The 24,122-nt window shown below is 43.5% G+C and overlaps 1 protein-coding gene across 1 annotated transcript in view; it reads right to left on the bottom strand.

Annotated features, from left to right (window-relative positions):
* The window catches only part of PLXND1 (plexin D1), a 200,049-nt gene that overhangs the window by 20,960 nt on the left and 154,967 nt on the right, over positions 1-24,122 (bottom strand). The window contains exons 23-32 of the mRNA XM_074198509.1: positions 22,646-22,753; positions 20,830-20,960; positions 19,371-19,569; positions 11,795-11,941; positions 10,569-10,725; positions 8,055-8,158; positions 7,719-7,782; positions 6,329-6,363; positions 3,203-3,307; positions 1,005-1,168 (exon numbers count right to left, since the gene is read on the bottom strand). Coding sequence (XP_074054610.1) covers positions 1,005-1,168; positions 3,203-3,307; positions 6,329-6,363; positions 7,719-7,782; positions 8,055-8,158; positions 10,569-10,725; positions 11,795-11,941; positions 19,371-19,569; positions 20,830-20,960; positions 22,646-22,753 — 1,214 coding nt within the window. The remainder of the gene's footprint in view (positions 1-1,004; positions 1,169-3,202; positions 3,308-6,328; positions 6,364-7,718; positions 7,783-8,054; positions 8,159-10,568; positions 10,726-11,794; positions 11,942-19,370; positions 19,570-20,829; positions 20,961-22,645; positions 22,754-24,122) is intronic.

The following is a 24,122-nucleotide window of genomic DNA, read 5'->3' as shown; positions in this document are numbered from 1 at the left end:
GGATTTGCCTGGGATTCACACTCTGAGCAGGCTTCTAAGTACTTAATTTAATTTTGTTGACAATAATAAAAATAACAATGATGGTGGGGATGATTCCTCACATGTATACAGCTCTTAAGACACAAAGAACTTCTCAATCCATTATCTCATTTGAGAGATCAGCAGGCAGAGATGTCTATGACCATTTTTTTTATAAATGGGAAAACTGAAACGCATAGAAGGAAAAAGAGGGGGTTTGGGGTTACACAGCAGGGGCTGTAGTAGAAAGAGCAACAACCTGGGAGCTGAGTAAATCAAGTTCAACACTCAGCTCTCCCTCTGAACAAGTCTCTATGTCTTTTCTCTGGGCCCCCGATCCCCTCTCTATAAAATGATTGGCCTATGTCAAAGTTTCTGCTGAAGCCCCTGGATGCCTTGTGAAAATCATATTAAAAATAATTGAGGGAAATTCTCAATTTCAATTTAGAGCTGAGTGAAAATGAAATGCAATTTTTTCCTATGGACCTCCTCAAATCTACCCACAGACCACATCAGGTTAAGAACCCTTGGATTAGGTGATATTTGAAGTCCTTTCCAGCTTTAATGGTGTCTCAACCTGTAGCCAATTAGCAGCAGAACTGGGACCAGACACCCAAGGCTTTCTGTCCAGGTTTTCTTTTCCTCTTGTGTGGTCTTTTTTTCTCATCGCCCCTAGCAGCTAATACAGAAAAAAGTGTGAAATTCCTCTACATTAATTTGTATTTTCTGTCAGTAGACTGTAAGTTTCTTGAAGGCAGCTTTTGTCTTTATGGTTCTCCCCATCTTGTTCCCCCCCTCTATCCCCCATCTTCCATGTCCCAGGACCCAGGGTAAGCATTTAGGAAATACTTGTGAATTAGAGTGGCATTGAGCCAATGAATGGATCAATAACCTGGGTTTGGGGTAGGCATGGAGGGAGGATGGAAAGTAAAAGAGTATGGTGGTTAGATCAGATGAGCTACTATAGCCCCTCCTCCCTCTCAGACCTGTTGGTTTTCCAAATGTGCAAAGTGTCTGGATCCGTGATCCCTCTCTTCTCAGCCTGCTCTTCTAAGAAATCAAAGAAATATTTGATGGCCAAGGGAGGCTTGTCCTCTCGGATGCTGAGGATGGCTTTGAACAGGTCGTCGAGAAATTTCTGCAATGTGCCCTGCCAAGAAATAAATGTGCCAGTTGAGTCAATCTGGTGCCCAGGTCAACTGGACATCTTGGGGGCAAAAACACATTTAATGAGGTTCTGTTTGCTTGCCAGATTCACATGGTTTCGGGAAGAAGGGAGAGAGAATTGAAGGGAAGTGAAATCTCTTCTCCCCTTCTCCCCCCACCCCACCCCCTGCCACCTTTCGTCTGAAAGCCGGGCAAGCTGATATAATTAGCGTTTGTTTTAATTTAATTTCTCTTGGCACCAATGTTCTCTTTGACTACTTCTGGCATCTCAGGACACATCTGTAATTGTTTGGTACAGTAAATGGAACAGAAAACTCAGCCACGGCTTGCTGTTCTGATGGTCTCTCCAATTATAAAGAACATTAGGCAGTAATGTAATCTAGGGAAGAAACAAGGTATACCTTTTGTGATCTGCAGCAAGTGAGAGAGCGCTGCGGTTGGATAATCATAGTCTCATTTGTAGGACTTCAAAGCATCCCCCCCCCCCCCCAGCATCCTTCATCTATTTCCCATGGAAGAAACTGTTGTATAAGAGAGCCTCCCTAATTCAAAGTCATAGAGCCAGGGAAAAATAGCCCAAGCTTCAGCTCTACCTAAGCTTTCCTTGGGTACACAAGGCTTCTGCCAGTGGGCACCAATACCTCTTGGAACAATGAGAACGATATCCCTTAGGCTGCTAGAGTGTCTGATGCTTTCCAGAGGGTTCTTGCCCCCATCACAAGTTCAAATCCCAAAAGTAACCTTTTTTTGTTGTTGTTTTTTGCAAGGCAATGATGTTGAGTGACTTGCCCAAGGTCACACAGCTAGGATAATTAAGTGTCTGAGGCCAGATTTGAACTCAGGTCCTCCTGACTCCAGGGTTGATTCTCTATCCATTGAACCATCTAGCTGCTCCTCAACTGACCTTTAATACCCCGTGTGACCAACTCTCTTTCCTCCTTTGTTAAATGGAGAAAGGCCATCTTAGTGTCACAGATTTAGAGTTGGCAAGATGGCATCTAGTCTACACTTAGCCCCTCAAAAATAATTTTTTTGATGATGAAACTGAGGTCCAGAAAGGCCAATGATTGTGGCCAAGTCATGCAGGAATCAACCAACTGGTTAACAAATATTTATTAAGCAGTTACTATGTGCTAGACAAGGAGAAACAAAGATTAAAGTGAAAGCATTCCTGTTCTCAAGGAGGTTTATATATCATATACTCATAGACACGAGTCAGTAAGTTCCAGGAGCAGGATTTGAATCCATTACCTCTGGATGTAGATACTCTTTCCAGTGTATCACAAGGTTGTTATGAGAATCAAATGACATAATGGACAGAAAACACTTGATTAACCTAGGTGGGACTACATGAAGGTCAGCTAAAATGCCTGAGGCTCATGTAGGTGATATGACTCTGCCCTAGGCAGAATTAGGACTAGAATCTGAGTAGCCGTCCATGATAACTGTCACACCTACTGTATGCTACAGAAGTCAGAAGGTTTCAAGACAATAGATGGAGATTCAGTGAGAGGAGACCTGATACATAAACCATCTCAAATTTTCATGCCTTTCCATAAATAATTCCTCATACCTGAAATGCTGAGCCTTCTCACCTCTGCACTTAAAAAGTTCCATGTCCATTTAAATCTCAGCTAAAGTACCGTCTCCTGCAAAATGTTCTCCTTGATGTCTTTCCCCTTTAGCCCCTAAAATTACTTTGCGTTTACTGTGTCTCCTGATTAATGGAAGCACACCAGTGGGGGCTTATGAGCTAGTATTAGGAATACAGCCTTACACAAGTACCTAGGATTTGGAGAGTAGCCCCCACATACTCTGCCAGTTTGAGGACACGTTTGAGGAGCAGCCCAGAGTGGTGTGATCCACCCCTTCCCAAGTAGAATGTAACCCTCTTGAGAGCAGGTACTATTTCATTTTTGTATCTCCAGCATCTAGCAGAGTAACTACCATTTTGACCGAGTTGAATTGGTTTGAAACCATATCATACTGAAGTTACCTGAAGCATTCCAAGTCTTACCTTGGTGGAGAGCAACCTAGTTAAATAGATCTCAGGAAGAACCTTCTTCCTATGGCTCTGCTTGTGTGACTTCTTACTCTCAATCAGTTCATCAGTAGGAAGCACCTGGGCAAAGATGACAAGAGGGGAAGTCATCAATCTTGGTTCTAGAACATCTGGAGAACATCAAAGTCAAATGCTTAACTTTTGTTAAGGATGATCTTGAGAGAGTTCCTCCTTCTGCCGGAATTCCTTCCTTCCTCCCTCCCTCAGCCTTCAAGACCCACCTAGTTCTGCTTCTCTCAGCCCATGGAATCTCTCTTCTGGGGCCATGGACTATAGAGTAATGATAACCATTTCAAAAGAGAATGAACACCTGCTATGTGAAACCTGTTAAAAACCTCATCATGTCACACATCTCATTTCCTCAATTGGATTACACATTCTTTGGGGCAGAGAATGTTGTCTTAGCAATCTTTGTATTCCTCCAAATATACTGCCCTCCCTCCACTAGAGGTTATTTAGACTATTTATATTTCCTATTATCTTAGGATAAATAGGTAGGTAGGTAGATAGATTGAATATGTATTAATTGCTTATCGTGCTAAGATATACAGATGTGGAGTGACTTTAGAGGGGAAGTCCAATACTTGCCCTTATTTTACGGATGAGAAACTGAGAGTCAGAGGAATGAAGCCTTAGGTCATACAGGTATCTAGCATAGTGGACTTGGTATTAGGAAGGCCCAATTTCAGAATCCGCTATAGAAGCTTATTAATTATGCGATGCTGGGCAAATCATTTTCCTTGCTAAGGCTCGGGTTTTCTTATCTGTAGAATGGAAATAATGACAATCCCTACTTTACAGGATCAAATAAGATAATAGGCATAAAACATTTTGCAGACTCTACTAGAAAAACTAGGTGGTGAATTGGATAGAGCACCAGACCTAGAATCAGGAGGACCTGAGTTCAAATCTGATCTCAGACACTTAGTAGTAATGTGATCCTGGGGAAATCACTGTTTCCTCATCTGTAAAATGAGCTGGAAAAGGAAAACAGTAAATCCCTCCAAGAAAAACCCTAAATAGGGTGACAAAAGCAGGGTACAACTGAAAAATGACTAAACAAGCCCAAACATCTCATTTTACAGATGAGGAAACTGAGTCACAGGGTGTTTACATACTTTTCCCAGGCTCCTAAGAACATAGATTTAGAGCTGGAAGGACCTCAGAGGCTGTCCACTCACCTCATTTACCAGATGAAACAATTGAGATCCCAAAAGGTCAAAGTCTTAACAGAGTTATACAGCCAGAAAGTAAAATCCTGAGATAATAATATTTGAAGCCAAGGCTCCCTGACTCCAAGTTTAGGGCTCTTTACACAAAAACCCTGCTGCTTTCTTAATCTGGCATTCAAGGTCTTCTATATTGTGGTCTAAACATTCACTCTCTTTCCAACTCAACTACATGTCATTCTCTGAACATGATTTGTGCTTTCCAGCCTCCACACCCTTGATCACACCATTCTTTCTTCCTAGAAGTCTCTCTCCTCCCATCTCTGCCTGTCAAAAATCCCTGCCTCTTCCAGGAATTTGGCTTGGTTTTCCCATGAAGAAGTGATCTCTCCCTCCTCCAGCATCAGTGGCAAGTGGTTTATGCAAACTTTGTGGTCTCAATATGGCCTGGGTACCATGTTTACTCCTCATTTTAAGCCTAGAGGTTTGTGACAGCAGGGATGACAGCGACGTCCTCTCTCAACCTGGTTCAGCTTCTAGAACAGGAGCTCAGCTCTCAGAGATGAGGTGTTCATACATACGTGCTGAGTTGGGGGCTTCTCTAATGGGATTTTCATCCAACCTTTCATCATACTCTTCTTCCAATTCCATCCTCAGCTCTTCCTTAGGGAGCATAGAAATCAAAACCACAAGGTTCTGTGATTTCATCTTTTCATAATTGAGAGCTGGGAGGGACCACAAAGGCTGTGTAGTCCCACCTCCCTCATTTTACAGATTTGGATACTGAGGTATGGGGAAGTTAAGTGACTTGCCCAAAGCAGGAGAGTTGGGATTGAAGGCATGTCCTAGGACTACATATTTATTATCCTTTTCACTGTAGCATGCTGTCTCCAATTTGCAGGCTGCTTTAAAATTGTTCTTGGGTCTTTCCTGTGGGGTAGACTTGGCTTCTCAGCTAGACTGGAAGCTCCCTATAGGAATGAAATCTCCTCCCTTTATTCTGCCCCCTCATTCCTCTTCCCTGTTGGGGCCTTTGGCAGGCCAGGGATGCAATAGTGGAGGGAGAGGTGGTACGGGGCAGAAAGCCCTTTTGGGACAATACTCAGGTAGGTAACTGACTTATTCTGAAGTTCCCCTTCCCCCCTCCACCCCCCCATAAGCTTTTCTCCTAATTTCAAAGGAGGAGAAATAAGTCCACACTGGAAAAAAGGATTTGCCCAAAGCTGGCTGATGGGCAGGGGCACTGTACCAGAAGAGTTTTTTACATAAATGGTTTTCACTTGGTCTCTCTGCTCCATACAGATCCAAAACCTAGGCCCCTCCTCCAATACCAACTACCCCTGGGGTGGAGGCTGGGGGAGGGAGAACCCATCCAAGACGGCAAGAACAAAGTGTCTCCCCTTGGCTTCCTTCTGGCCCCTTGGCGGCCTGATCACAGGCCGTCCAGCCCCCCAGACAAACTCCCTTGTCTGTTCAGACACATGGAAAGCATTCTCCCCACCCTGCCCCTGCCGCTGCCTGGGGTCACAGCCTCATCACCCCCTAATTAAGCGGGGAGAGACTGAAGTTGCCGCCTGTCCCCCATTAGTGATTCATGCTTTTTGCAACAACAAAAGGCTGATGGTCCGGATGGTGATAGTGCGTATGTGGACGTGTGTGCTTGAGTGTGAATGTGTGTGTGTGTGAGTTGGACACCCCCATGCACACACACACACACACACACACACAGATTCATTGTGTGTCTCTGCTACTCCTCACCGACACAGTCTGCTAGGGAGCTGGGCCCATTCCAAAGTGAAATTTCCTATGGAGGAAATGGAAGGCAAGAAACCAAAAGACGAAGACAAGGCTCCTGGCCACACACTGAGTAGAGTATTATTAACCTCAATTGCTTTTGGAATCCGATACTTACTAAATGAAAATATTTTTCAGTGTCCAAATCCTTCACTGCAAAAGAAAAAAGTCAAAACAAAGAATAAGGGAGAGAACAAAAGAAAGGGAAGGGGAGACTGGATGCATTAGATTTTGCTCCCTTCAGCTACTTAGCCCAATAGTGCCCACTGCCTGGCTAGCTAGTTGGTAGAAGGGATTGGCAGGGGGTGAGGGGCCCCTGCATTTTTAGTAGGGGCTATTCAGAACTCAGCGGACTCACAGGATCCTAGATTCAGAACTAAAAGGGACCTGAGAGACCAGCTAATCCAACACCCTCCTTTTGAAGATGAGACTACTGAGGCCCAGGTAGGCTATGACTTGGCTAAGATCACACAGAAAGTAAGCAGTCAGAGGCAAGATTGGATCTTATGTCTTTTGACTCCATAGCCCACCACGATGTCTTTCATTTGGGAAAAGGAACAAATAATTCTTTACAGCGGTGGGATGAGGAACCAGAGGCCTGGAGAGGTCGAGGGCCATGTGGTGCATCAGGGAATTGGCTCCAGATTGAAGGCCTGGCTGATGTCTCAGGGTGGAATTTTACTTCTAGCCTTGTCCTCCCTCTTAGGGACATGAGGAGAACTGAAAGCCACCCAAACTAAATCTTATTTTCTTTTAGTTAATGAATGTGCCAAGCAATCTACAAGCATGTATACCCATCATGTACTGTGATGATGGAGAATAGGAAATCAAACATGAAGTAATCCATACTTTCCCTCTCCCCCCTTATCACTCTCTTCTCTGCTTCCCTATCCCCCCAACCCCATCACAATCACATAAAACCGACTGTCCTCTTAAGAGCTACTGTGTGTGTCGACTTAGAGGTTTTATCAATAGCATAGAGTAATAAGATCCCCAATTTGGAACTAGAAGGGACCTTGGAGGTCATCTAATCCACTCCTCATTTTATGAATGAGAAACTGAGGTCCAAGAATAAGTAAGCTGCCCAGAGAGGGACTAAATATCAGTGGCAGGACTTAAAACTAGATGTCTGAAGTCACTATTCTTTCTATTGTATCACATTGTCTCCTCTTTTATCATCATTTTCATCAATAGTTGTTCCTTTGTTCCCAAGAGGACCATGACATCGAGGATGTGATGCGATAATATGCAAGTGAGAACAACGACCAAAACAACAGTAGTGGTATGGAATTTGGGCAGAGAAACCTCAGGAATATTTCAAATCCTGCTGGCAAAGTCAACTTCCTCCACTGACTCTTCCCCTGAATTCTCCCCTGTCAGAAGCAGTTTGTTCAGTAATAGTAGATAACTTTATGAGCCCAGACTATGAGGGAAAGAGACGGTTGGTCCTGAAACCCAGGACTTCCAATGAGTTCTTTCATCCCAGAGAGGAGAGAATAGGAAATTACCTCGACTTAGAGTGCTGTCCTTCTTGTCTGTCAGGCTCATGGCCAGTGATGCTCCCTCAGGGATCTATGGGAAAAGCAAGGAGAGTCAAAGTCCTGGACACCCAGGCACCGTGCCAGCTCCCCGGGGTGCGGGAGAACCCAAGTCAGTCACACTTGGCATGTGACCATGGGAAGCAGCCCAGAGATGGGCACACAACCAAGACAGGGAGTCACATGGGAGGCGAATGAGAGGGCTCTGGTCAAGGCAGGGGAGAGCAAGGGCCTGGAGGGATTAAGCTCAGGGTGTCTGGGGGGGTAGATTACAGGCAGAGAAAGGGGAGTGAGGGGCTGCCTTACCTTATAATGTGCTAAGGTGTTGAGTTTTTTCCGACCATCTTCTACCACAGAAGTATCATCCAGGTCTCGAAGAATGTAACTGTGGGTGCTTGAAGCAAACCACTCTAAAGAGAGAGAGAGAGAGAGAGAGAGAGAGAGAGAGAGAGATGTGGAGGGTGGAGACCATGCTGGGGTGGGGGCAGGAAGGTTGGGAATTATGATCATTATGGGATAGTGATCTTTCTAGCTCTTCCTTCCATATTCATTCTGGGTTCTATTATCCTGCACATCCTTGCATCTGTCATTATTCTTATGTCTTACCTTGGCTTTATCTATTATGTTATAATATCCTGTGGGCACAGGTTGCTGTTTGTCCAGCTTTGGAATCAAGCCACCTTGTTCCACTCCTCCACTCCCCAACTCCCCCACTCTCACTTGCTCATGAGTTTGACCCTGAGCTCTCCAGGTGGGAAATTCTTAGGAAATGCTTCCCCAGTGCTGAGGGGGCCTTATTCCCCTCTTTAGAACCACAGTCTAGGCTGGAGTGTTTCCTACTGCCTCTGATGGAGAAGAGAGTGACATTGATACATGGACTAGAAGAAACTAGAAACAAGGAAGAAGAACTGAGCATCTTGGTGATAGATGGGCATTGGGGAAGGAAGGTGGGAAGACAGCATGGGGACAGGGAGGAAAGCAATGACTTTAAAAAGTGGGAAGAGAATTACAGATCATTAGAACTCTAGGAGTGCCTAGAGAACATGGGACTTGGAGCCAGAGGAAACTCAACAAAGCTAGGATCCATATCATTTTTTAAATATTTTGATAATTATTTCAATATAATTAGACTAATTTGTAACCCTTGTAAGGTATATTTCTTTTATGCATTTAAAAACATGATTCTTCACCAGACTGACTGCCCAATGGGATCATGACAAAAATGAAGTTAAGCCCTGATCTAGTCCAACCTTTTTAATTTGACAGATATGGAAACTGAGGCCTGGAATGATAAAATATCATTCCCAATGCCACACAGCCAGAATCACAGAATCTCAGAGTCATAGAAAGGACCCTCAGTTGTCATCTAATCCAATCCAAACCTGAACAAGAACTTAGTCTATAACATGACTGACCAGTAGTCTTCACTTGAAGTCTCCCAACATGAGGGACGAATATAAGGGACCATGACTTCCAAAGGAGTCCCATCTCACTTTTGGACAGTTCTAATGGTTAGTGAGGTTGCCCTTATATTAAACCTATATCTGCCTCTTTAGAATCATTACCCATTGTTCCCAGTGATGCTCTCTGCCAACCAGGAAAATAAATCTGCACTCAACAGTTCTTTAAAGGCATCTTTAAAGGCACTTCCCAGTCCATGTCCCAAGGGAGTTCACCTGAAGCCCTTCATTATTCCGGGTGCTCCTCTTGAGTCCCTCTCCAATTTATCAACATTCATCTCAAATGTGGTACAAATTGAACATGATGCTCCTGCCATGACACTCCTGAAGACAGGGCAGAGGGCAGTTGGATTCTCTCCTCGCTAATTTTGGATAGCAATACTTTTCGTGCAGTCCCAAATGGTATCTGCTTTCTTGCCTCTGCTATCACATTCAAGTTCATACTGAGCTTGCCATCCACTAAAATCCCTGTCTTTTTTCCTGATTAAACTGTGTTCTAACCACGCCTCTCCCATCTTGTACAGGCAAAGCTGATTCTTAAAAAAAACTCAAAGTGAAAGACACTGCATTTGTCCCCATTACATTTTATCTTGATAGATTCAGCCCAATATTCCAACCTGTCAAGATATTTTCAAATTCTGATTCTGTCAGTCAATGTGTTAGCCATCCACCCCAATTCTTTGTCATCTGCAGATTTGATGAACATGCCATCTGTCTTTATCCAAGTCATAGTCCAACCAGTCAAGGAGTTCCAAGTTCACTTAATTATGTATAGTCTTGTCTAACCCCTGCCTCACCATAATTTCCCACAGGAATAGAATTAGAGACTCTCAAATTTTTCATTGCTCTGTAGTTTAACTAAGAAGTGTCTCCATAGCATTCATAAGCCTTGAACAGGGGCTCCTAACTCTCAACTGGCTATTCTTTTCATCAATCTCATTATCTTGATCTGTCACTGTCTGTGATAATCAGATTTCGGGCAAGACAATTCCCAGTCTTTCTATCTTTAACAGTCCTCATCACTAGAATGGGAATGATAATCATTGTCAGAGCTAACATTTATATGATGGTTTAAAATTCACAAGGGCCCTACATATATTCTCAGCACCTCCCTCCCAGGGCTAAGGATGAATAAAATCTAATACTTAGCAAGTGAAAGAACTCATAAAAGCACAAAGCCTTGACTGAATATTGAGAATCTGGAGGGTTCTTCCAGGGGGGTCATCTGGAGGCAACTACATGTCTTTAGATTGAGAAAAATCTACTCAGATCTCTTCCCCCAGCTCCAAGTCAGAAAACTTGGTTCAAATTCCAGCAAGTCTCACTGTCTATCTAGGATTACCATTTGTAAAGGGCTCACCTAAATCCACTTCCTCCACCCTGGGCCACTGGGAGTAGGGAACATTCTTGCAAAAAGCCTCCAGGATCTTCTCCTTCACTTGAGTCAGTGTATCTGTGTCCATGGCCCGAACACTCAAAGAGTCCATGCCACAGCCCTGGAAGGACACGTTTAGGTTCTGGGAGAGAAAAGAACAAATAGGGGTGAGAATACCAATATTTATCTGAGGTTGCCCCAACCCGGGCGTCTTCCAGAAGGCCTGTGATTAGACTGGCAAACTATACTCCGCTGCCTACCCAGGTCTGAATTCCTCCTATCTGAGGGTCATCTGTGGAGAGCCAAGATCCTGTTCAGAGGATGGGGCTGTCACTGCTGACTTTACTTTTGTTTGGGGTGTAAGGTCATTGATAAGGGGGAAGACCACAGACCAAACAGCCCTTTCCCACAGGTTAACCCACCCAATGTGAATGGCTGGGCAATTCACCTCCCTTTGTCTCAGTTTCACAATCAGCAGTGGTGGTTAATACCACCAACTAGTTCACTCCTCCAAAAATCCCCTAATCGAACAGCTGGTTGAATCTGGTACAGAGACAGGGCCAATGAATGCGTCCCTCCTAGGGCATCTTGCTTTTGCATCTCCTTTGCCAGCCAACTACTTATTGCACACAGCCAGAAGGCACAGAAGCAGAGAATCAGAGAATTTCAAAATTTAAAGAACCTTAGCAAGCTGACCAAGATTCCTTGGCAAGTACACAAGTCAAATTTTTGCTTGAAGACCCCCAAGGAGTAGGAACCCACCACCTCCTGAGGCTGCCTACTCAACTTTTGTGTAACTCTACCTATTAGGAAGATTTTCCTTATATCATGGCAAAACTTGCTTTTCTAGAACAACTCCCACTCATTTGTTCTTGTTCTCTCCTCTGGGGCCAAGCAGAAGTTGTCTAATCTGTTTTCCACATTGTCAGCTTTTGAAGACAGCAATCACCTCTCCTCTCCCATCTAAGTCTTCTTTTCTGTTTAGATGGAGAACATTCCTAATTCTTTCAATCCAACCTGGTATGCTGAGGACTCACTGATTGGTATAGCTGTTGGGTAATCAATAGCCTTCCCTATTCCTCAGCTGAGTCCAATGGCAGCCACATCTGTACTGGACTTACTCTAATCAATCCCTCCCACTCCCCAAACCATTGCTTGGTGGGGGTGAGCTCCTCCCACAGGTGCTCCTGGAGGGGAATTGGGATACTCACCCTGGGCTTGGCCTCAATGTTCTCTCTCAGCAACCACTCCTCATTCAGCGTGTAGCGAGCTTTCCCAGTGATTGCATCGATAGATCCCTTGTTGATCTGTTGTTTGATTGCACATAGGAGCAGGAAGAAGGGCTCACCCACAGTCTCCTGGGGAAACAAAAGAGAGTGGGCTTGAGAAGAGGGAGAAACCAAAGGCTTTTCCTCCTGAAGGAGCCAAATAGACCACCCACTTGTGCACTCCAAATCTGATTTCTCACCAATATTAGATGCCAAACTGATGAGAATCCCTGTGCAAATATGTGTACCCAAGGAGCCAAAGGCAGAATGTCATCCAAGAGTCAAGATCAATTAGCTGATCAATGAGCACATATGAAGGACCTGCTTCTAGGTTTTGTAGAAGACATTTTGCATTGGTAAGGGGAATTTCCTTATCTGTGCATCCCTTATATAATCTTAACTATTTTAACAAAGATTTAACAAATATAACTTTGTTAAATTGTGTTAAACAAATGCTATCAATTGACTAATTGATGGACACATAGCCAATATTCTGTTCTTGGCCAGAGGACTGCTTTCACCAACACACCCTTCCTAATGTCCAGAAAAGGGATGATGGTAAGTAATCAACTCATCAATCTGGTTTCCAAAATCTTCTGCGGATCCAAACTTGGGACCAACCCTACATTGTTTAGAAAACCTTCCAGAATCCCGAAAATAACCCATTGTGACTTAATCCTGCTGGGTAAATCGCTCATTTGTGAACACAGGGCCTTGGAGAACAGACCTCAGGAACACAATCACTTCCCCAGGGGGCCTCAAGCTTTTTGGAATTCCCTCTGGAGAGCCTGGAGTATTCTGGATTCCAGTGCATCCCTTGGATTGATCTTTTGGCTGGTCTTATTTGAGTGAGGGATAGGAATGAAAGGGGATGGGGTAAGGGGGTTGGTTGGGAAATCCATATCCCTCATTTGTTTCAGTTTTACATTGATCCTTGGCTTGGAGAACCGGAAATCGTGGGCTGCGGCAAAAACCTGCAAAGCCCTAATCAGATACCCAAGTTTGGGAAGCAGCAAAGGAGGGATGGGCAGCTCCGGCAGTTCCTTGGATGGCTGCTGGGAAAACTGGTTTGGAGCAAAGTCAGAAACCTCCCTCTGACTTGGCCAAGCCAAGGGGAAATTTTACTAACCACGAACCATGATGATTCGGCAGGGGTTGGAGGGAACTTGAAGGAAGAGGAGTGGTCTGTATCTCAGCTGTTGAGTTCCATTTTCCACAAAAGTCCAGGCTTTACCCCCCTTTACTGAGCCTGGTATTGCAGCTGAGACATGGGGCTCTGGTGGGCCACCCAGGGGCTGAGTGTGAGTGGACATTGTCCCATGATGGGTGGCTACTGTACCACAGCTGGGTCATATGTGCAGGGGAAGGCTTCATGAGCTGAAGTTGACTTTTTCCCCCCTCCTTTTCTCTGTAATGAGCCAGACATACTGTTTGGAATATTCCCTGGGGTCTAGCCAGATCTGAAATTTCCCTTTCAGTAAGTGGAAGTTTGTACTTCTTCCCAAGGTCCCACCTCAATCTTCCTTCCCCTGGGGACTTTCCTCTTCTCTCTGACTCCTAGAATTCTTAAGTTAAAGAAGACCCTAGGGACCCTTAAAACCAAACTCCTCATTTTAAAGAGGAGGAAATTGAGACCTTCATTTCCTTCAAAACTCAGCTCAAAGACCACCTCCCAGGTGAGGCCTCTGTCCAAGCTGCTAGGGTCTCTCCCCTAAAAAAATTCATTGTTTATGAATTAATTTTGCATAAGCTTACATGTATTCATGTTGTTCCCCACCCCCAAGAACATAAGCTCTTTGAGGGTAGGAAATGCTTCTTTTGTCTTTGTATACAGAACACTGGCAAAAGTGTTTTGCTTGCTAATTAATTCATTGCTCCAAGTCATAAACACATACAATGGCAGAGTTGAGACTAGTACCCAAGCTTTCTGACCCTTGGATCAGTGTACATTCTACCATGCCACACTATAAGCTTAAAAAAAATTGAACGATGTTTCTTTTCTAAAACTTGCTGTCACTTTTCAATGTCTCTTTCCCCTACAATGGAATCCTCTTTTGGAATAAAGATATAATTAGAATAAATCAACACATTGGCCTTACGTGACAACACATGCCTCCTTCCATAGCTGCAGTCCACCACTCCTCTGCCAAGGACTGCCTCATCTCAAAATGAACCAGCCTTGGAATGGGCATGTAGGCTAAGGTAGGTAAGATCACTTGGTTTGGAAGGCAGCTCCCATTCCTGATGGGAAGCCATTGGCACCATACTCTCCTTTTTTGATGCCCCCACTGGATTTCCCATTGGGATTCATAGCTTAGACTCCACGTCTGCCTATTGAGGACATTCTCAGATATTGATGGGCTGTTTGACTGGACATTATTGAACTAATTGGTCAGATGGACTTTGGTCAAAGGTTATTTAGCCATAAATATTTACGAATCGATCAACTGATTGGTTTGTAAAATAACAGCATTTACTGATGCGATCTATCAGATTCCTTCCACTTTTGTTATTTCATGGTTCCACCTGCTAATCTATTATGTTCTAATGTCCCTTCCAGCTCTATATTTCTATATTCCAAGGTTCTCTTCCCATTTCTGGCATACTATGTGCTGACATTATGTATTCCAAGGTTCCTTCCAGTTCTGATATTCTATTCCATGCTAGAATATTTTGTCCCAATTTCCCTTCCAGGACTGTCATTCCATGTGCTAGTATTTTCCTGTTCTGATATTCTTTGAGCTAATATTTCTATGCTCTAAGCTCCCCTCAGCTCCTATATTCTATGTTCTAGATCCTTCAAGAACGAACATCCTATGAGTTAACATGTCAATGATCCAAGCTGCCCTCAGCTCCTATATTCTATGTTCTAGATCCCTTCAAGAACTGACATCCTATGAGTTAACATGTCAATGATCCAAGCTGCCCTCAGCTCCTATATTCTATGTTCTAGATCCCTTCAAGAACTGACATCCTATGCTTTAACATGTCAATGATCCAAGCTGCTCTCAGCTCCTATATTCTATGTTTTAGATCCCTTCAAGAACTGACATCCTATGCTTTAACATGTCAATGATCCAAGCTGCTCTCAGCTCCTATATTCTATGTTTTAGATCCCTTCAAGAACTGACATCCTATGTGTTAACATTTCTGCCTTCCAGGGTTCCTGCTAAATCAAATCTCCTGTGTTCTAAGGTCTCTTCTAGTTGCAGTTCTAGGATTCTCTGAGGCTTCTCATGACCAAATATGATTATCTCTGCTCCAACTAGCAGAAAATCTATAGTCTTCCTCCTTTCAGAGAGCAGTACATCTTCCATTTTTTCCTTCTTTCCCAAAGTGATAGGGCCAGTGGGCCAGCAGAGTACTAATATAAAACAAATGTCTCTGTCATGTTATATTAACTCAGCAGGCACAGCCCAGGGGCCTGGAATGTTTCCACTGTACCATTGAGGGACCCTGAAACAGCTGTTTCAAATAGATGCTATGATTAACTAGAATCACTTTGGAATGAAAAGCAAGCTCATCATTGTCACAAATGTCCAGAGAGAGATAGAGACAGAGAGACAGAGAGACAGACAGACAGACACACACACACACACACACACACACACACACACACACACAGAGATAGAGAAATAGAGAGAGAGGGAGGGAGGGAGAGAGTCAGAGAGAGAGAAATAGAAAGGGAGAACCAGAGAGACAAGGGATGGGCACAAGGTGGGAGAAACCACATCCTCATTTCTTTTCTCTCAAACTACTGCACCAACCTTTTGGTTGGACTCTAAATTTTCAAGCATTTTCTTCTTCAACCCACCCTCCACACAGCTACTAAAATGACCTTACTGAAACACAAATCTCACCACTTCACACTTTTCCAGTTCAGGAACTATCTGTGGCTCCCTTCTGCCCTCAAGATGAAAGATGAACTCTTTAGTTTGCATTTAAAGTCCTTCCCAGACTTATTTCCTGCTACTTTCTCTTAATAAACTCTACCTTTTAAACCTTCCAAACTAGCTGAAGCTTCTCTGTGTAAAAATGAGATGTGTCGAAAGTTTCAGTTTGTTTTAAAGTCTTAATACCCTGAAGTTTTAATAATATTTAAGTGAGTAGGGCAGCTAGATGGTGCAGTGAGTAGAGAGCCAGCTCTGTAGTCAGGAGGACCTGAGTTCCAAGCTGACCTCACCCTCACTATCTCTGTGATCTTGGACAAGTCACTTAACCCCAACTGCCTGGAATCCAGGCCATCTCCAGTTGTCCTGATCCCTATCTGGCCACTGGACCCAGATGATTCTGGAGGAGACAGTGAGGCTGATGATGACTTAGCACCCCCCCACACACACACTTTTCTTGGCATCACTTCCCTGATTCATGGTCTTCTTCAAGAATGGAGGACTAAAATTTAAAACCACACTAAGGCTTTTGGGAACATCCTCTATATATTACTCATGACATAATGTAACATAACTATGACATAATTATGTGTAAGATATGATTATATATATATAAAATATATGCCATATACTGAATAAAATTATATACTATGCATTATAGATATACATAGTTGCCTATTATATAAAATATGCAATACTATGCATTATATATAATTATAATATATTATCTAATATAGTTCTATAGATAATAGACAATAGACAATATATTATATATGCTATATAATCATATATTAGAATCATATATTTTATAATACTGATGTATTATCTATAATTGTCTTATAGATAACTATATTTCTTATATATGAGATATAATTGTAGAAAATTTTATGTTATCTATAATTATCTCTCATATCTAATACATATGAGGCTTATATATAATTGTAACATATTAATATATGAATTACATATAATTTATTACAATATAATATATAATTAGAAACTGTTATCTGACATTATACTCTATGTGTGTGCCTTGTTTGAGTATGTGAGCATTTGTACAAGCATCTGGGAGTATATTTTGCACATCTATATGTCCACGACTGAAGTGATTTCTATGTATGTCTGGGTTCATCCCACCCAGACACAAAACTTTTATAATTTTCCCCTTCCCTGGTAGGTCATAGAAGCATACCCATCCCAACATACTCTCTGGCTCCCCCCTTCACAGCTTTTCTCACCGACGCAGCCAATATGGATCCAGTTTTTAACCAGTTCAAGACTAGTTTCAGGTCTGAGAGGTCTTTAGGGGTGACAAGGCTGCTTACGTAACCAAGCTAAGTATATCATGTGTAACTGTGTCCACTTACCATGATGCCCATTATAATGAAACGACATCCGCCGTTTACAGAGCCAAACCCAGGGCGCTGGCTGTTTTGCCACAGAAGCCCGGAAAGCAGCCTGTGCAATGGGCCCCAAATTACCCATTTCTTGCTGAATAGTGGATTGGAGATTAGCTCTTCTCAAATCCCTAGAATAGATGCTTCCCTAGGCTTCTGTTTCTGAGGTTAACGTATCTGTGGTATCTGACTAGTAAAAGTCTGACTAGTAAGACTAGTAAGTAAGTAAGTCTGACTAGATCTGACTAGTAAGAGTCACAAAACAGTTTTCTTTTAAAAACCATTTGTATGTAAAAAAAAAAAAACAAACCAAAACCAAAAACATTTGTGCGAGGCAGCTAGGTGGCACAGTGGATAGAGCACTGGCCCTAGAGTCAGGGTGAGTTCAAATCTGACCTCAATACACTTAATACTTACTTAGCTGTGTGACCTTGGGCAGGTCACTTAACCCCATTGTCCTGCAAAAAACAAAACCAAAAGCAACAACAAAAACAAACCCAAACTACTATTACTTGTAATTGGAAAAAGAAATAAAGAAAAAAAATTTGTGTAGCCTTAAGCAAATCAATTTCCTTATCTAGGCCTCAGTTTCTCCCCATGTAAAATGAAGGACCTAAGTTAAATGATACTAAAAGTCCTCCAGGACTAAGATCCTCAGAACTCAGTGCTCACTGGAGGTTGGAAGTGGGAAATCATTTTCAAAATTTTTAAGAACTATTGGTATTTAAGTCATTATTACTGATGACCACAAATCCTGCTTGGTGGCTGCCCATAGATCAGAGATGCCCCATTTGGGTTTTTCTGAGATTGAGTTATATCTTATGGCACTGATTTCATCATTCCAACATCCCTGCTCAAGATCGTGGAATAGTTCCCCAATATCCTCAGGATCAAGAACAATTTATTTGGTTTGACATTCAAGGCCCTACCCTGTCTGGCCCCAGCCCAGCCTTTTCAGTTGCATCTTCTCCTATACCCCCCCCCCCCCATTTGAACTCTCTCCTCCAGTGGCTGATCTCTTCCCTATCACACACCCTGGGCCAAATCTGTGATTCCATTAGTGGAAAAAAAATGGTGATAAGAAAACTCTACCAACATGAACCAGCAAATGTTCCATGGCTTCCAGTACTGGAGAGTTTCTGGGGGCTTGGAGACTTTACATGTATGTTAGAACCCAAGTTTTTCTGACTAGAAGGCTTGTCTCATCCCACAGCATACCCATACTGAGTTTATTTCCCCACCACAGGATATTTGTCTATGTTATTCAAAATGGAAGGGGCTTCATCAGATATCAGGACCAGGCTGAAGACTGAAGGAATACCCCCCTCCCCCAATAACACACCTGATGACAGGTTATCTAGCTTCTTTGTGAAGGCCTTTGAGGAAGGGGAACCCACCCTCCTCAAGGTGGGCCATTCTGCTCTGGGACAGTTCTAATCTGCAACAACCTTTTCCCTACATCTAAAGCTTAATTGGTCTCTTTTCCACCTTCCTTCCATTATTCCTGACTATGTCCCCCTAGGGCCAAACATAAGGAGTCTAATCCCCTACCCCCACCCCCTTCCACATGAGGATCCTTCAAGTTCTTGAAGAGGGCCATGGTGACTCTCCCTGAGCCTTCTCTTCTCCAACCTGAACACCCCTAGTGTCATATTAGGGTACAAACCATGCTGGCTGCTCTCCAACCTAGCAATATATTTCTCGAATCATGGTGCCCATACTGATACTCCAAATGAATCCTGAAGAGGGCAAAGACTAGTGGAACCATTTGCTGCATTCTTCCAAACTGGGAATATCCTTCCTTTTTCTTTTCAGCAATCCGAACTCTACCCATCCTTCAAGATCTAGCTCAAGTCTTACTGCTGGACAGACTACTCCAACTCACACTGACTTCCCCTCTAACCTTCTTCTCTGGCACTTAGGGCAGGCACCACTATTATCTTACTGTGTCTCCTCTATCAGACCGTGGACTCTTTAGGCACAGAGACCCCATCTCGCAGCTTCTCTGGAACTCTCACCAAGCACCTAGCACAGGCTAGGTCTATCTTGGGAAAATCTTCTTGGGAAGATACTTGGAACTTGGGAAAAAATATTCTTGAATTAAATTGAGTTGGACTCAATTAGGCCCAAAGATCTTGACAACTCAAGCAACTTCTACAGGTCCCCAAAGAAGACTTGACCCTCTAGGCCCTGCATCCCGCTGAGGGCTTCCATTTTGGACCCTTCCCTTACCCGCAGGTAGCTGTACATGCAGATGGACATCCAATTGGTGAGCATTTTCTCCACCACAGATTCCGTCCGACGAAGCATCAACTTGGGATTTTTGGAGGCTGAGGCATCGATAAGGTCCACAAGCAGGTCCTTCATGATGCTGGTATAGTATTCCAGTTTCCCATGCAGGGCGATAGTGAGCAGTGAGGCCAGGTTGCACCTGAGGGTGAAGGGCCCAGTAACTAATTCAATTAGATAGCAATGATGAATTATAGTGCCAAACAATGGGCACACTAAGACTAAAGTCAATAGTCCATGCTCTCAGGCAGCTTACATTCTTTTAAATTGCATTTTATTATTTATCCCAATTAACAAACATTTATTTTTTTCTCTTTCCACTAAAGATTTCTCTTCTAATGCATGTTGCCACCTTCTATGCTATCTATCTTAGAGAGTTACTTAGAGCAGAGGTATCAAACCTAAGGTCCACAAAAATCTGAAGTATAACCTGAGTCATATTAAAGTGTAATTGGAAAGTATTTATCAAAATAAATAAAATATAATAAAGCACAGATAGATGGATAGAGTTCTGGAAGTCAAGAGTCAGGAAGAATCATGTTCCAAAGTTCAAATCTGCCTTCAGACATTTAGCAGCGGTATGACCCTGGGCAAGTTACATAAAACCCTATTTGGCTCAGTTTCCTACTCTGTAAAATAAGCTGGAGAAGGAAATGATAAACTATCCAGTGTCAAGAAAATCCCAATCTGTAAATGACTGAACAAGAATAATAGTAGATATTACATTTTAAAACTAAGTTTATATGCAGCCTACAGGGATCCTTATGTATGGATTAATGACCTTTATTTATCTCTCTCTCTCTCTCTCGCTCTCTCTCTCTCAATATATATATGCATATATAAAAATATTTATATATAGATATGTATAAAATAAAGACAAAGTGATTTTGATGGGTAGTGAATTAACAATTGTGGGGCTCAAGGAAAGACTCTTGTAGGAAGTGTTTATGGAGCTATGCAGCAAAGTTGAGACAATTCATACAAAGGTAGGAAATGGAAGGTGGTACAGGAAGAGCACTGCAATGTGCCAGAGATGATGGGATCCTCTATTAATGGGAGGCCATAATTACCATAAGGGAATAATGACTACCACAGGATGCAGGAATCTGGCCTTCGAGGTTCTCCATGGCTCCCAGGTTAATGGCACCCAATGCCATCACACTCCTCTCTCCAGATTTACCTCCATCATTTCTTAGGTCTGGGAATTAACAGCATTTAAAGTTCTCTGGGACCACAGAAAGATGGGTAGGGGAGGTCCGCAATTATAATAATGATTATTAACAAGGTTGAGATGACAGTTACTTCTGGGGAACATGAGGCATATGAATGAATGTCCAAGGCTCGTATTATGACAAAGCCTTAAGGATAAGCATAGAGAACTGACCCCTATAGTTGCACTGACCTGTCTCGAACAGCGAAATCCTTCTGCTGTTCCAAAGCATGGACAAAGACGATGAGGAAGTGTTTGTTATTGAGTAGGGTGGAGAACAGAGCAATCCCTTCCTCCATGTTGGGTCGGCAGCTCTCGGGGATCTGAAGAGGAAAAAGGGGCAGTGAAGTCATTATAGGTGGTGAAAGTCCTCCCTAGACCAACCTATCCCCCTTCTCTCCTTGTCTCACAGCTTTTCTTCCATGATCCACCATCTCTTAGCTCTGGGATGGACCTTACTTGCAGCCAAAAGTAAAACAGGGAGCAGGAGGTGTAGAAACTGTCTCAGGGTACAATTGTGGGAAGAGGGCAGGAGGAGGCAGAGTCTGACTGCCATATGAGACCAGGGAGACTATGCCAATAGACAGCAATATCATAACATTGGTAGAAAACTGTATGTCATTTGGAACTCAGTACATGGGCAGATCCCCTTCAGTTTACTAAGATGGTGTCATCTACGAATACGATGGAATTCTGGAATGGTACATGTGCCAGACTCCTTTTACATACAGAATTGGAAATCATTTAATCCCACTCTCTTCTTTTATGCATAAGGCAACTTAGGCTGAGAAAAGCCAATATGAATTCCCCCAAATCACACAGACAATAAGTGATTGAGGTGGGACCAGACCTTGGATTTTCAAACCTCAAACACTGTTTTTATTTTTTTTCCATGAGGTGTCATAGGAAGGGTATTGAATTTGGCATTAGAAGAGCCAGATGCCAATTTGAGCTCTATTATGTCCTCGCTGTGTGATTTTTGGATGAGTTACTTCACCTCTCTGTAACTCAGTTTCCTCATCTGAAAATAAAGGGGTTAGATTGGATGATCCCTCTAAGACCATGGGAACAACTACAGAACCCCAGGTTGTTAGAAGCTGCTGAATTCTGCTACCCCAAACCATCCTGCAAGGTCAAGATTTGCCCAGATTATCACTCATCTTTAGTATGCAAATTAGAAAAGCTTCTTCAAGAAACACACGCAATTACCCAAACCCCAAGGTCAGCCATGCAAAATATCAGGGATCTGTAAAACTGCTGGGGGTCAGGAGGCAAAGACAGCACCGTATTCCATCCCTTTGGAGTTTCCTTGAGTAATGTGGCCTAGAGAGGTGAGTGAGGTGATTGAGGTCACACAGCTAGCACACTGGTGGAGGTAGTTTTGAACCTGGTTCAAATGGCTTTCAATCCAACAGGAACAAAGAGACCAGGATGATCCAACCCAGGGTAGAACCGTTTATGTATACATACACAAATAAACATATAAAATATATTATTATGTAATAATAATATATTATATATTTTATAATTTCTAATGACACTCAGACCCCATTAACCAGTTAGATATTTGTTTAATGGGGTCCAAGTATCAATAGAAATAATAATAAATCATAATAAATAAACAAACAAATAAATAAAAAATAATAAAACAATAATAAATTGTTTTAGGGGATAATGCTGGATGCTCTAAATGTGCTCTCTCTCTCTCTCTCTCAAGCTACATGTTTTCCCCTCCCCTATTCCTCATTAGTGACCCACCTCTCCTCCAAGCATGATTGAGAGAATGGGAGGTGAAGGGGCCTAGGGTAGAGGTCCCTGAAATCCTAAGGAGGCTCAGCTAGATAAGAAGTCCAACAGGAAGGCTGAGGGACACATATCTTATGCCTCTAAGCCTCCAAAGTCTCAAAGGGGGACATAAGAGGAAATAACTGTCTGAAACAGAGAGGATCTGGTCCCTGGCCATGGAAGTCCCAGGTCCCTGGGCAGTGGCTGTGTCTGGCATACTCACTTTCCACTCCCCCAGTAGAAGCGGATGAGTTTCCTGGACCTGAGCTCCCCCCTGGGAGTGGAGCGGCTGAGAAGGCAGAATGTAACACTCTTCATAGAGGGAGGAACACTGCAAAGAGAGAAAACCCGGGGGAAGGATGGGAGAGAGTCATAGAAAAGCCCCTCTCTGAGGAGGGGCCAAAGCATCTTTCCTTTCCCTCCAATCTCCACTGGGCTTTGGCTGCCTGGGCAGGGCCTCGCTTCCTTTGGCCTGTGGACCCCTTAGTCCCTGGGTGTGTCCCCCACGGCCCCTCTGCCCTGGCTGGCTCTCTCTAAGCAGAAGGCCAGCACTCAAGGCTGTCTTGGAGGAAGGAAGTTAGGAAGGCTTTTGTTTTCTTAAAGGATATGTTAGGACACAAACAACCAGAAAAACGTGGTGTCTCTTTCCAGTGGTAATACTTTCCAAGCATTGGGCTGGGGGAAGGGGACTGTTCTGCCAGCTGAGTAAAATGAAGCACCTGGAAATACGGACAGCAGTAGCATTGTTTTAGCATCCCTAAAATGAAGAGTCAGTGAATTGGAGACACCACCAGAGCGAAGAATGGCATTCTCCGAAAGAGCCTCAGAAGCTTTTCCTTTCCCAAAGGCAGCTGGGACAAGGCTATCCTGCCCAGGGGAGAAGGCAGGTGAGCAGGTGAGGCAACAACCAATGCCCCCCGCCCAGGAATTGTGGGCTTATTGATATTGTGCAGGCAGCAGAAGGCGCTGCCAAATGGACACCAGGAGAAGGGAGACCCATGGACTGGATGCATCCGATCCACAGCCCAGGGTGGGGATGTGGCCATTTCTGGGATGGAGCATGGAAAGTGGGAAACAGCCTATCAGGGGTATGGGCATAAACAGACTCTGGGTAGAAAGGAATCATCCACCCCAGGGATTTACCCTGGAGATCTGGGGAGGAAAGATAAGACTCATCCACCTGGGGACCAGCTGCCTTTCCTACATGTACGCCATGGCTTTTTCCATTGGGCCACTGCCTGGAAAACCATGTCCACTGGAAAAAGACATAAGCTGGGGAGGCAGGAGAAGCAGGAAGAGTTCAAGGCTCAACCAGTCAGTTGACCAACTAAGTCTCAGCTCTCGCCTCTGTCGAGTGGAGGACGAAAGAACAGATCTGTGTCAGATTCCTGGGTTGAACATCTAAATTTAAGATGAAATGAACTTCAGAATCCAGCTAGTCTCATTTTACATACGATGAACCTGCTTTTCATCCATCATCTCACTTCATTCTCTCAACTACCTGGGGAGTTAGTCGTTACTATGGCCATTTAATGGGTGAGAATACTGAGGCTCAGAAAAAAAGCAAGGTCACCCAGATCAGGCAGGGCAGCACCTGGACTAGAACCCATGTCCCTCCCTTGTCTCAGACCTGCCCCATAAGGCAGCAACAATGATGTGTTCAAGGTTCCATGTCACTGGGGGCCTCAAGGAGGACTCAG

This window comes from Macrotis lagotis, chromosome 8, assembly GCF_037893015.1.
Source record: "Macrotis lagotis isolate mMagLag1 chromosome 8, bilby.v1.9.chrom.fasta, whole genome shotgun sequence".
NCBI lineage: Eukaryota > Metazoa > Chordata > Mammalia > Peramelemorphia > Peramelidae > Macrotis > Macrotis lagotis.
Note: the sequence above shows the minus strand (reverse complement) of the source record. Positions and strands in the feature narration are given on the sequence as shown.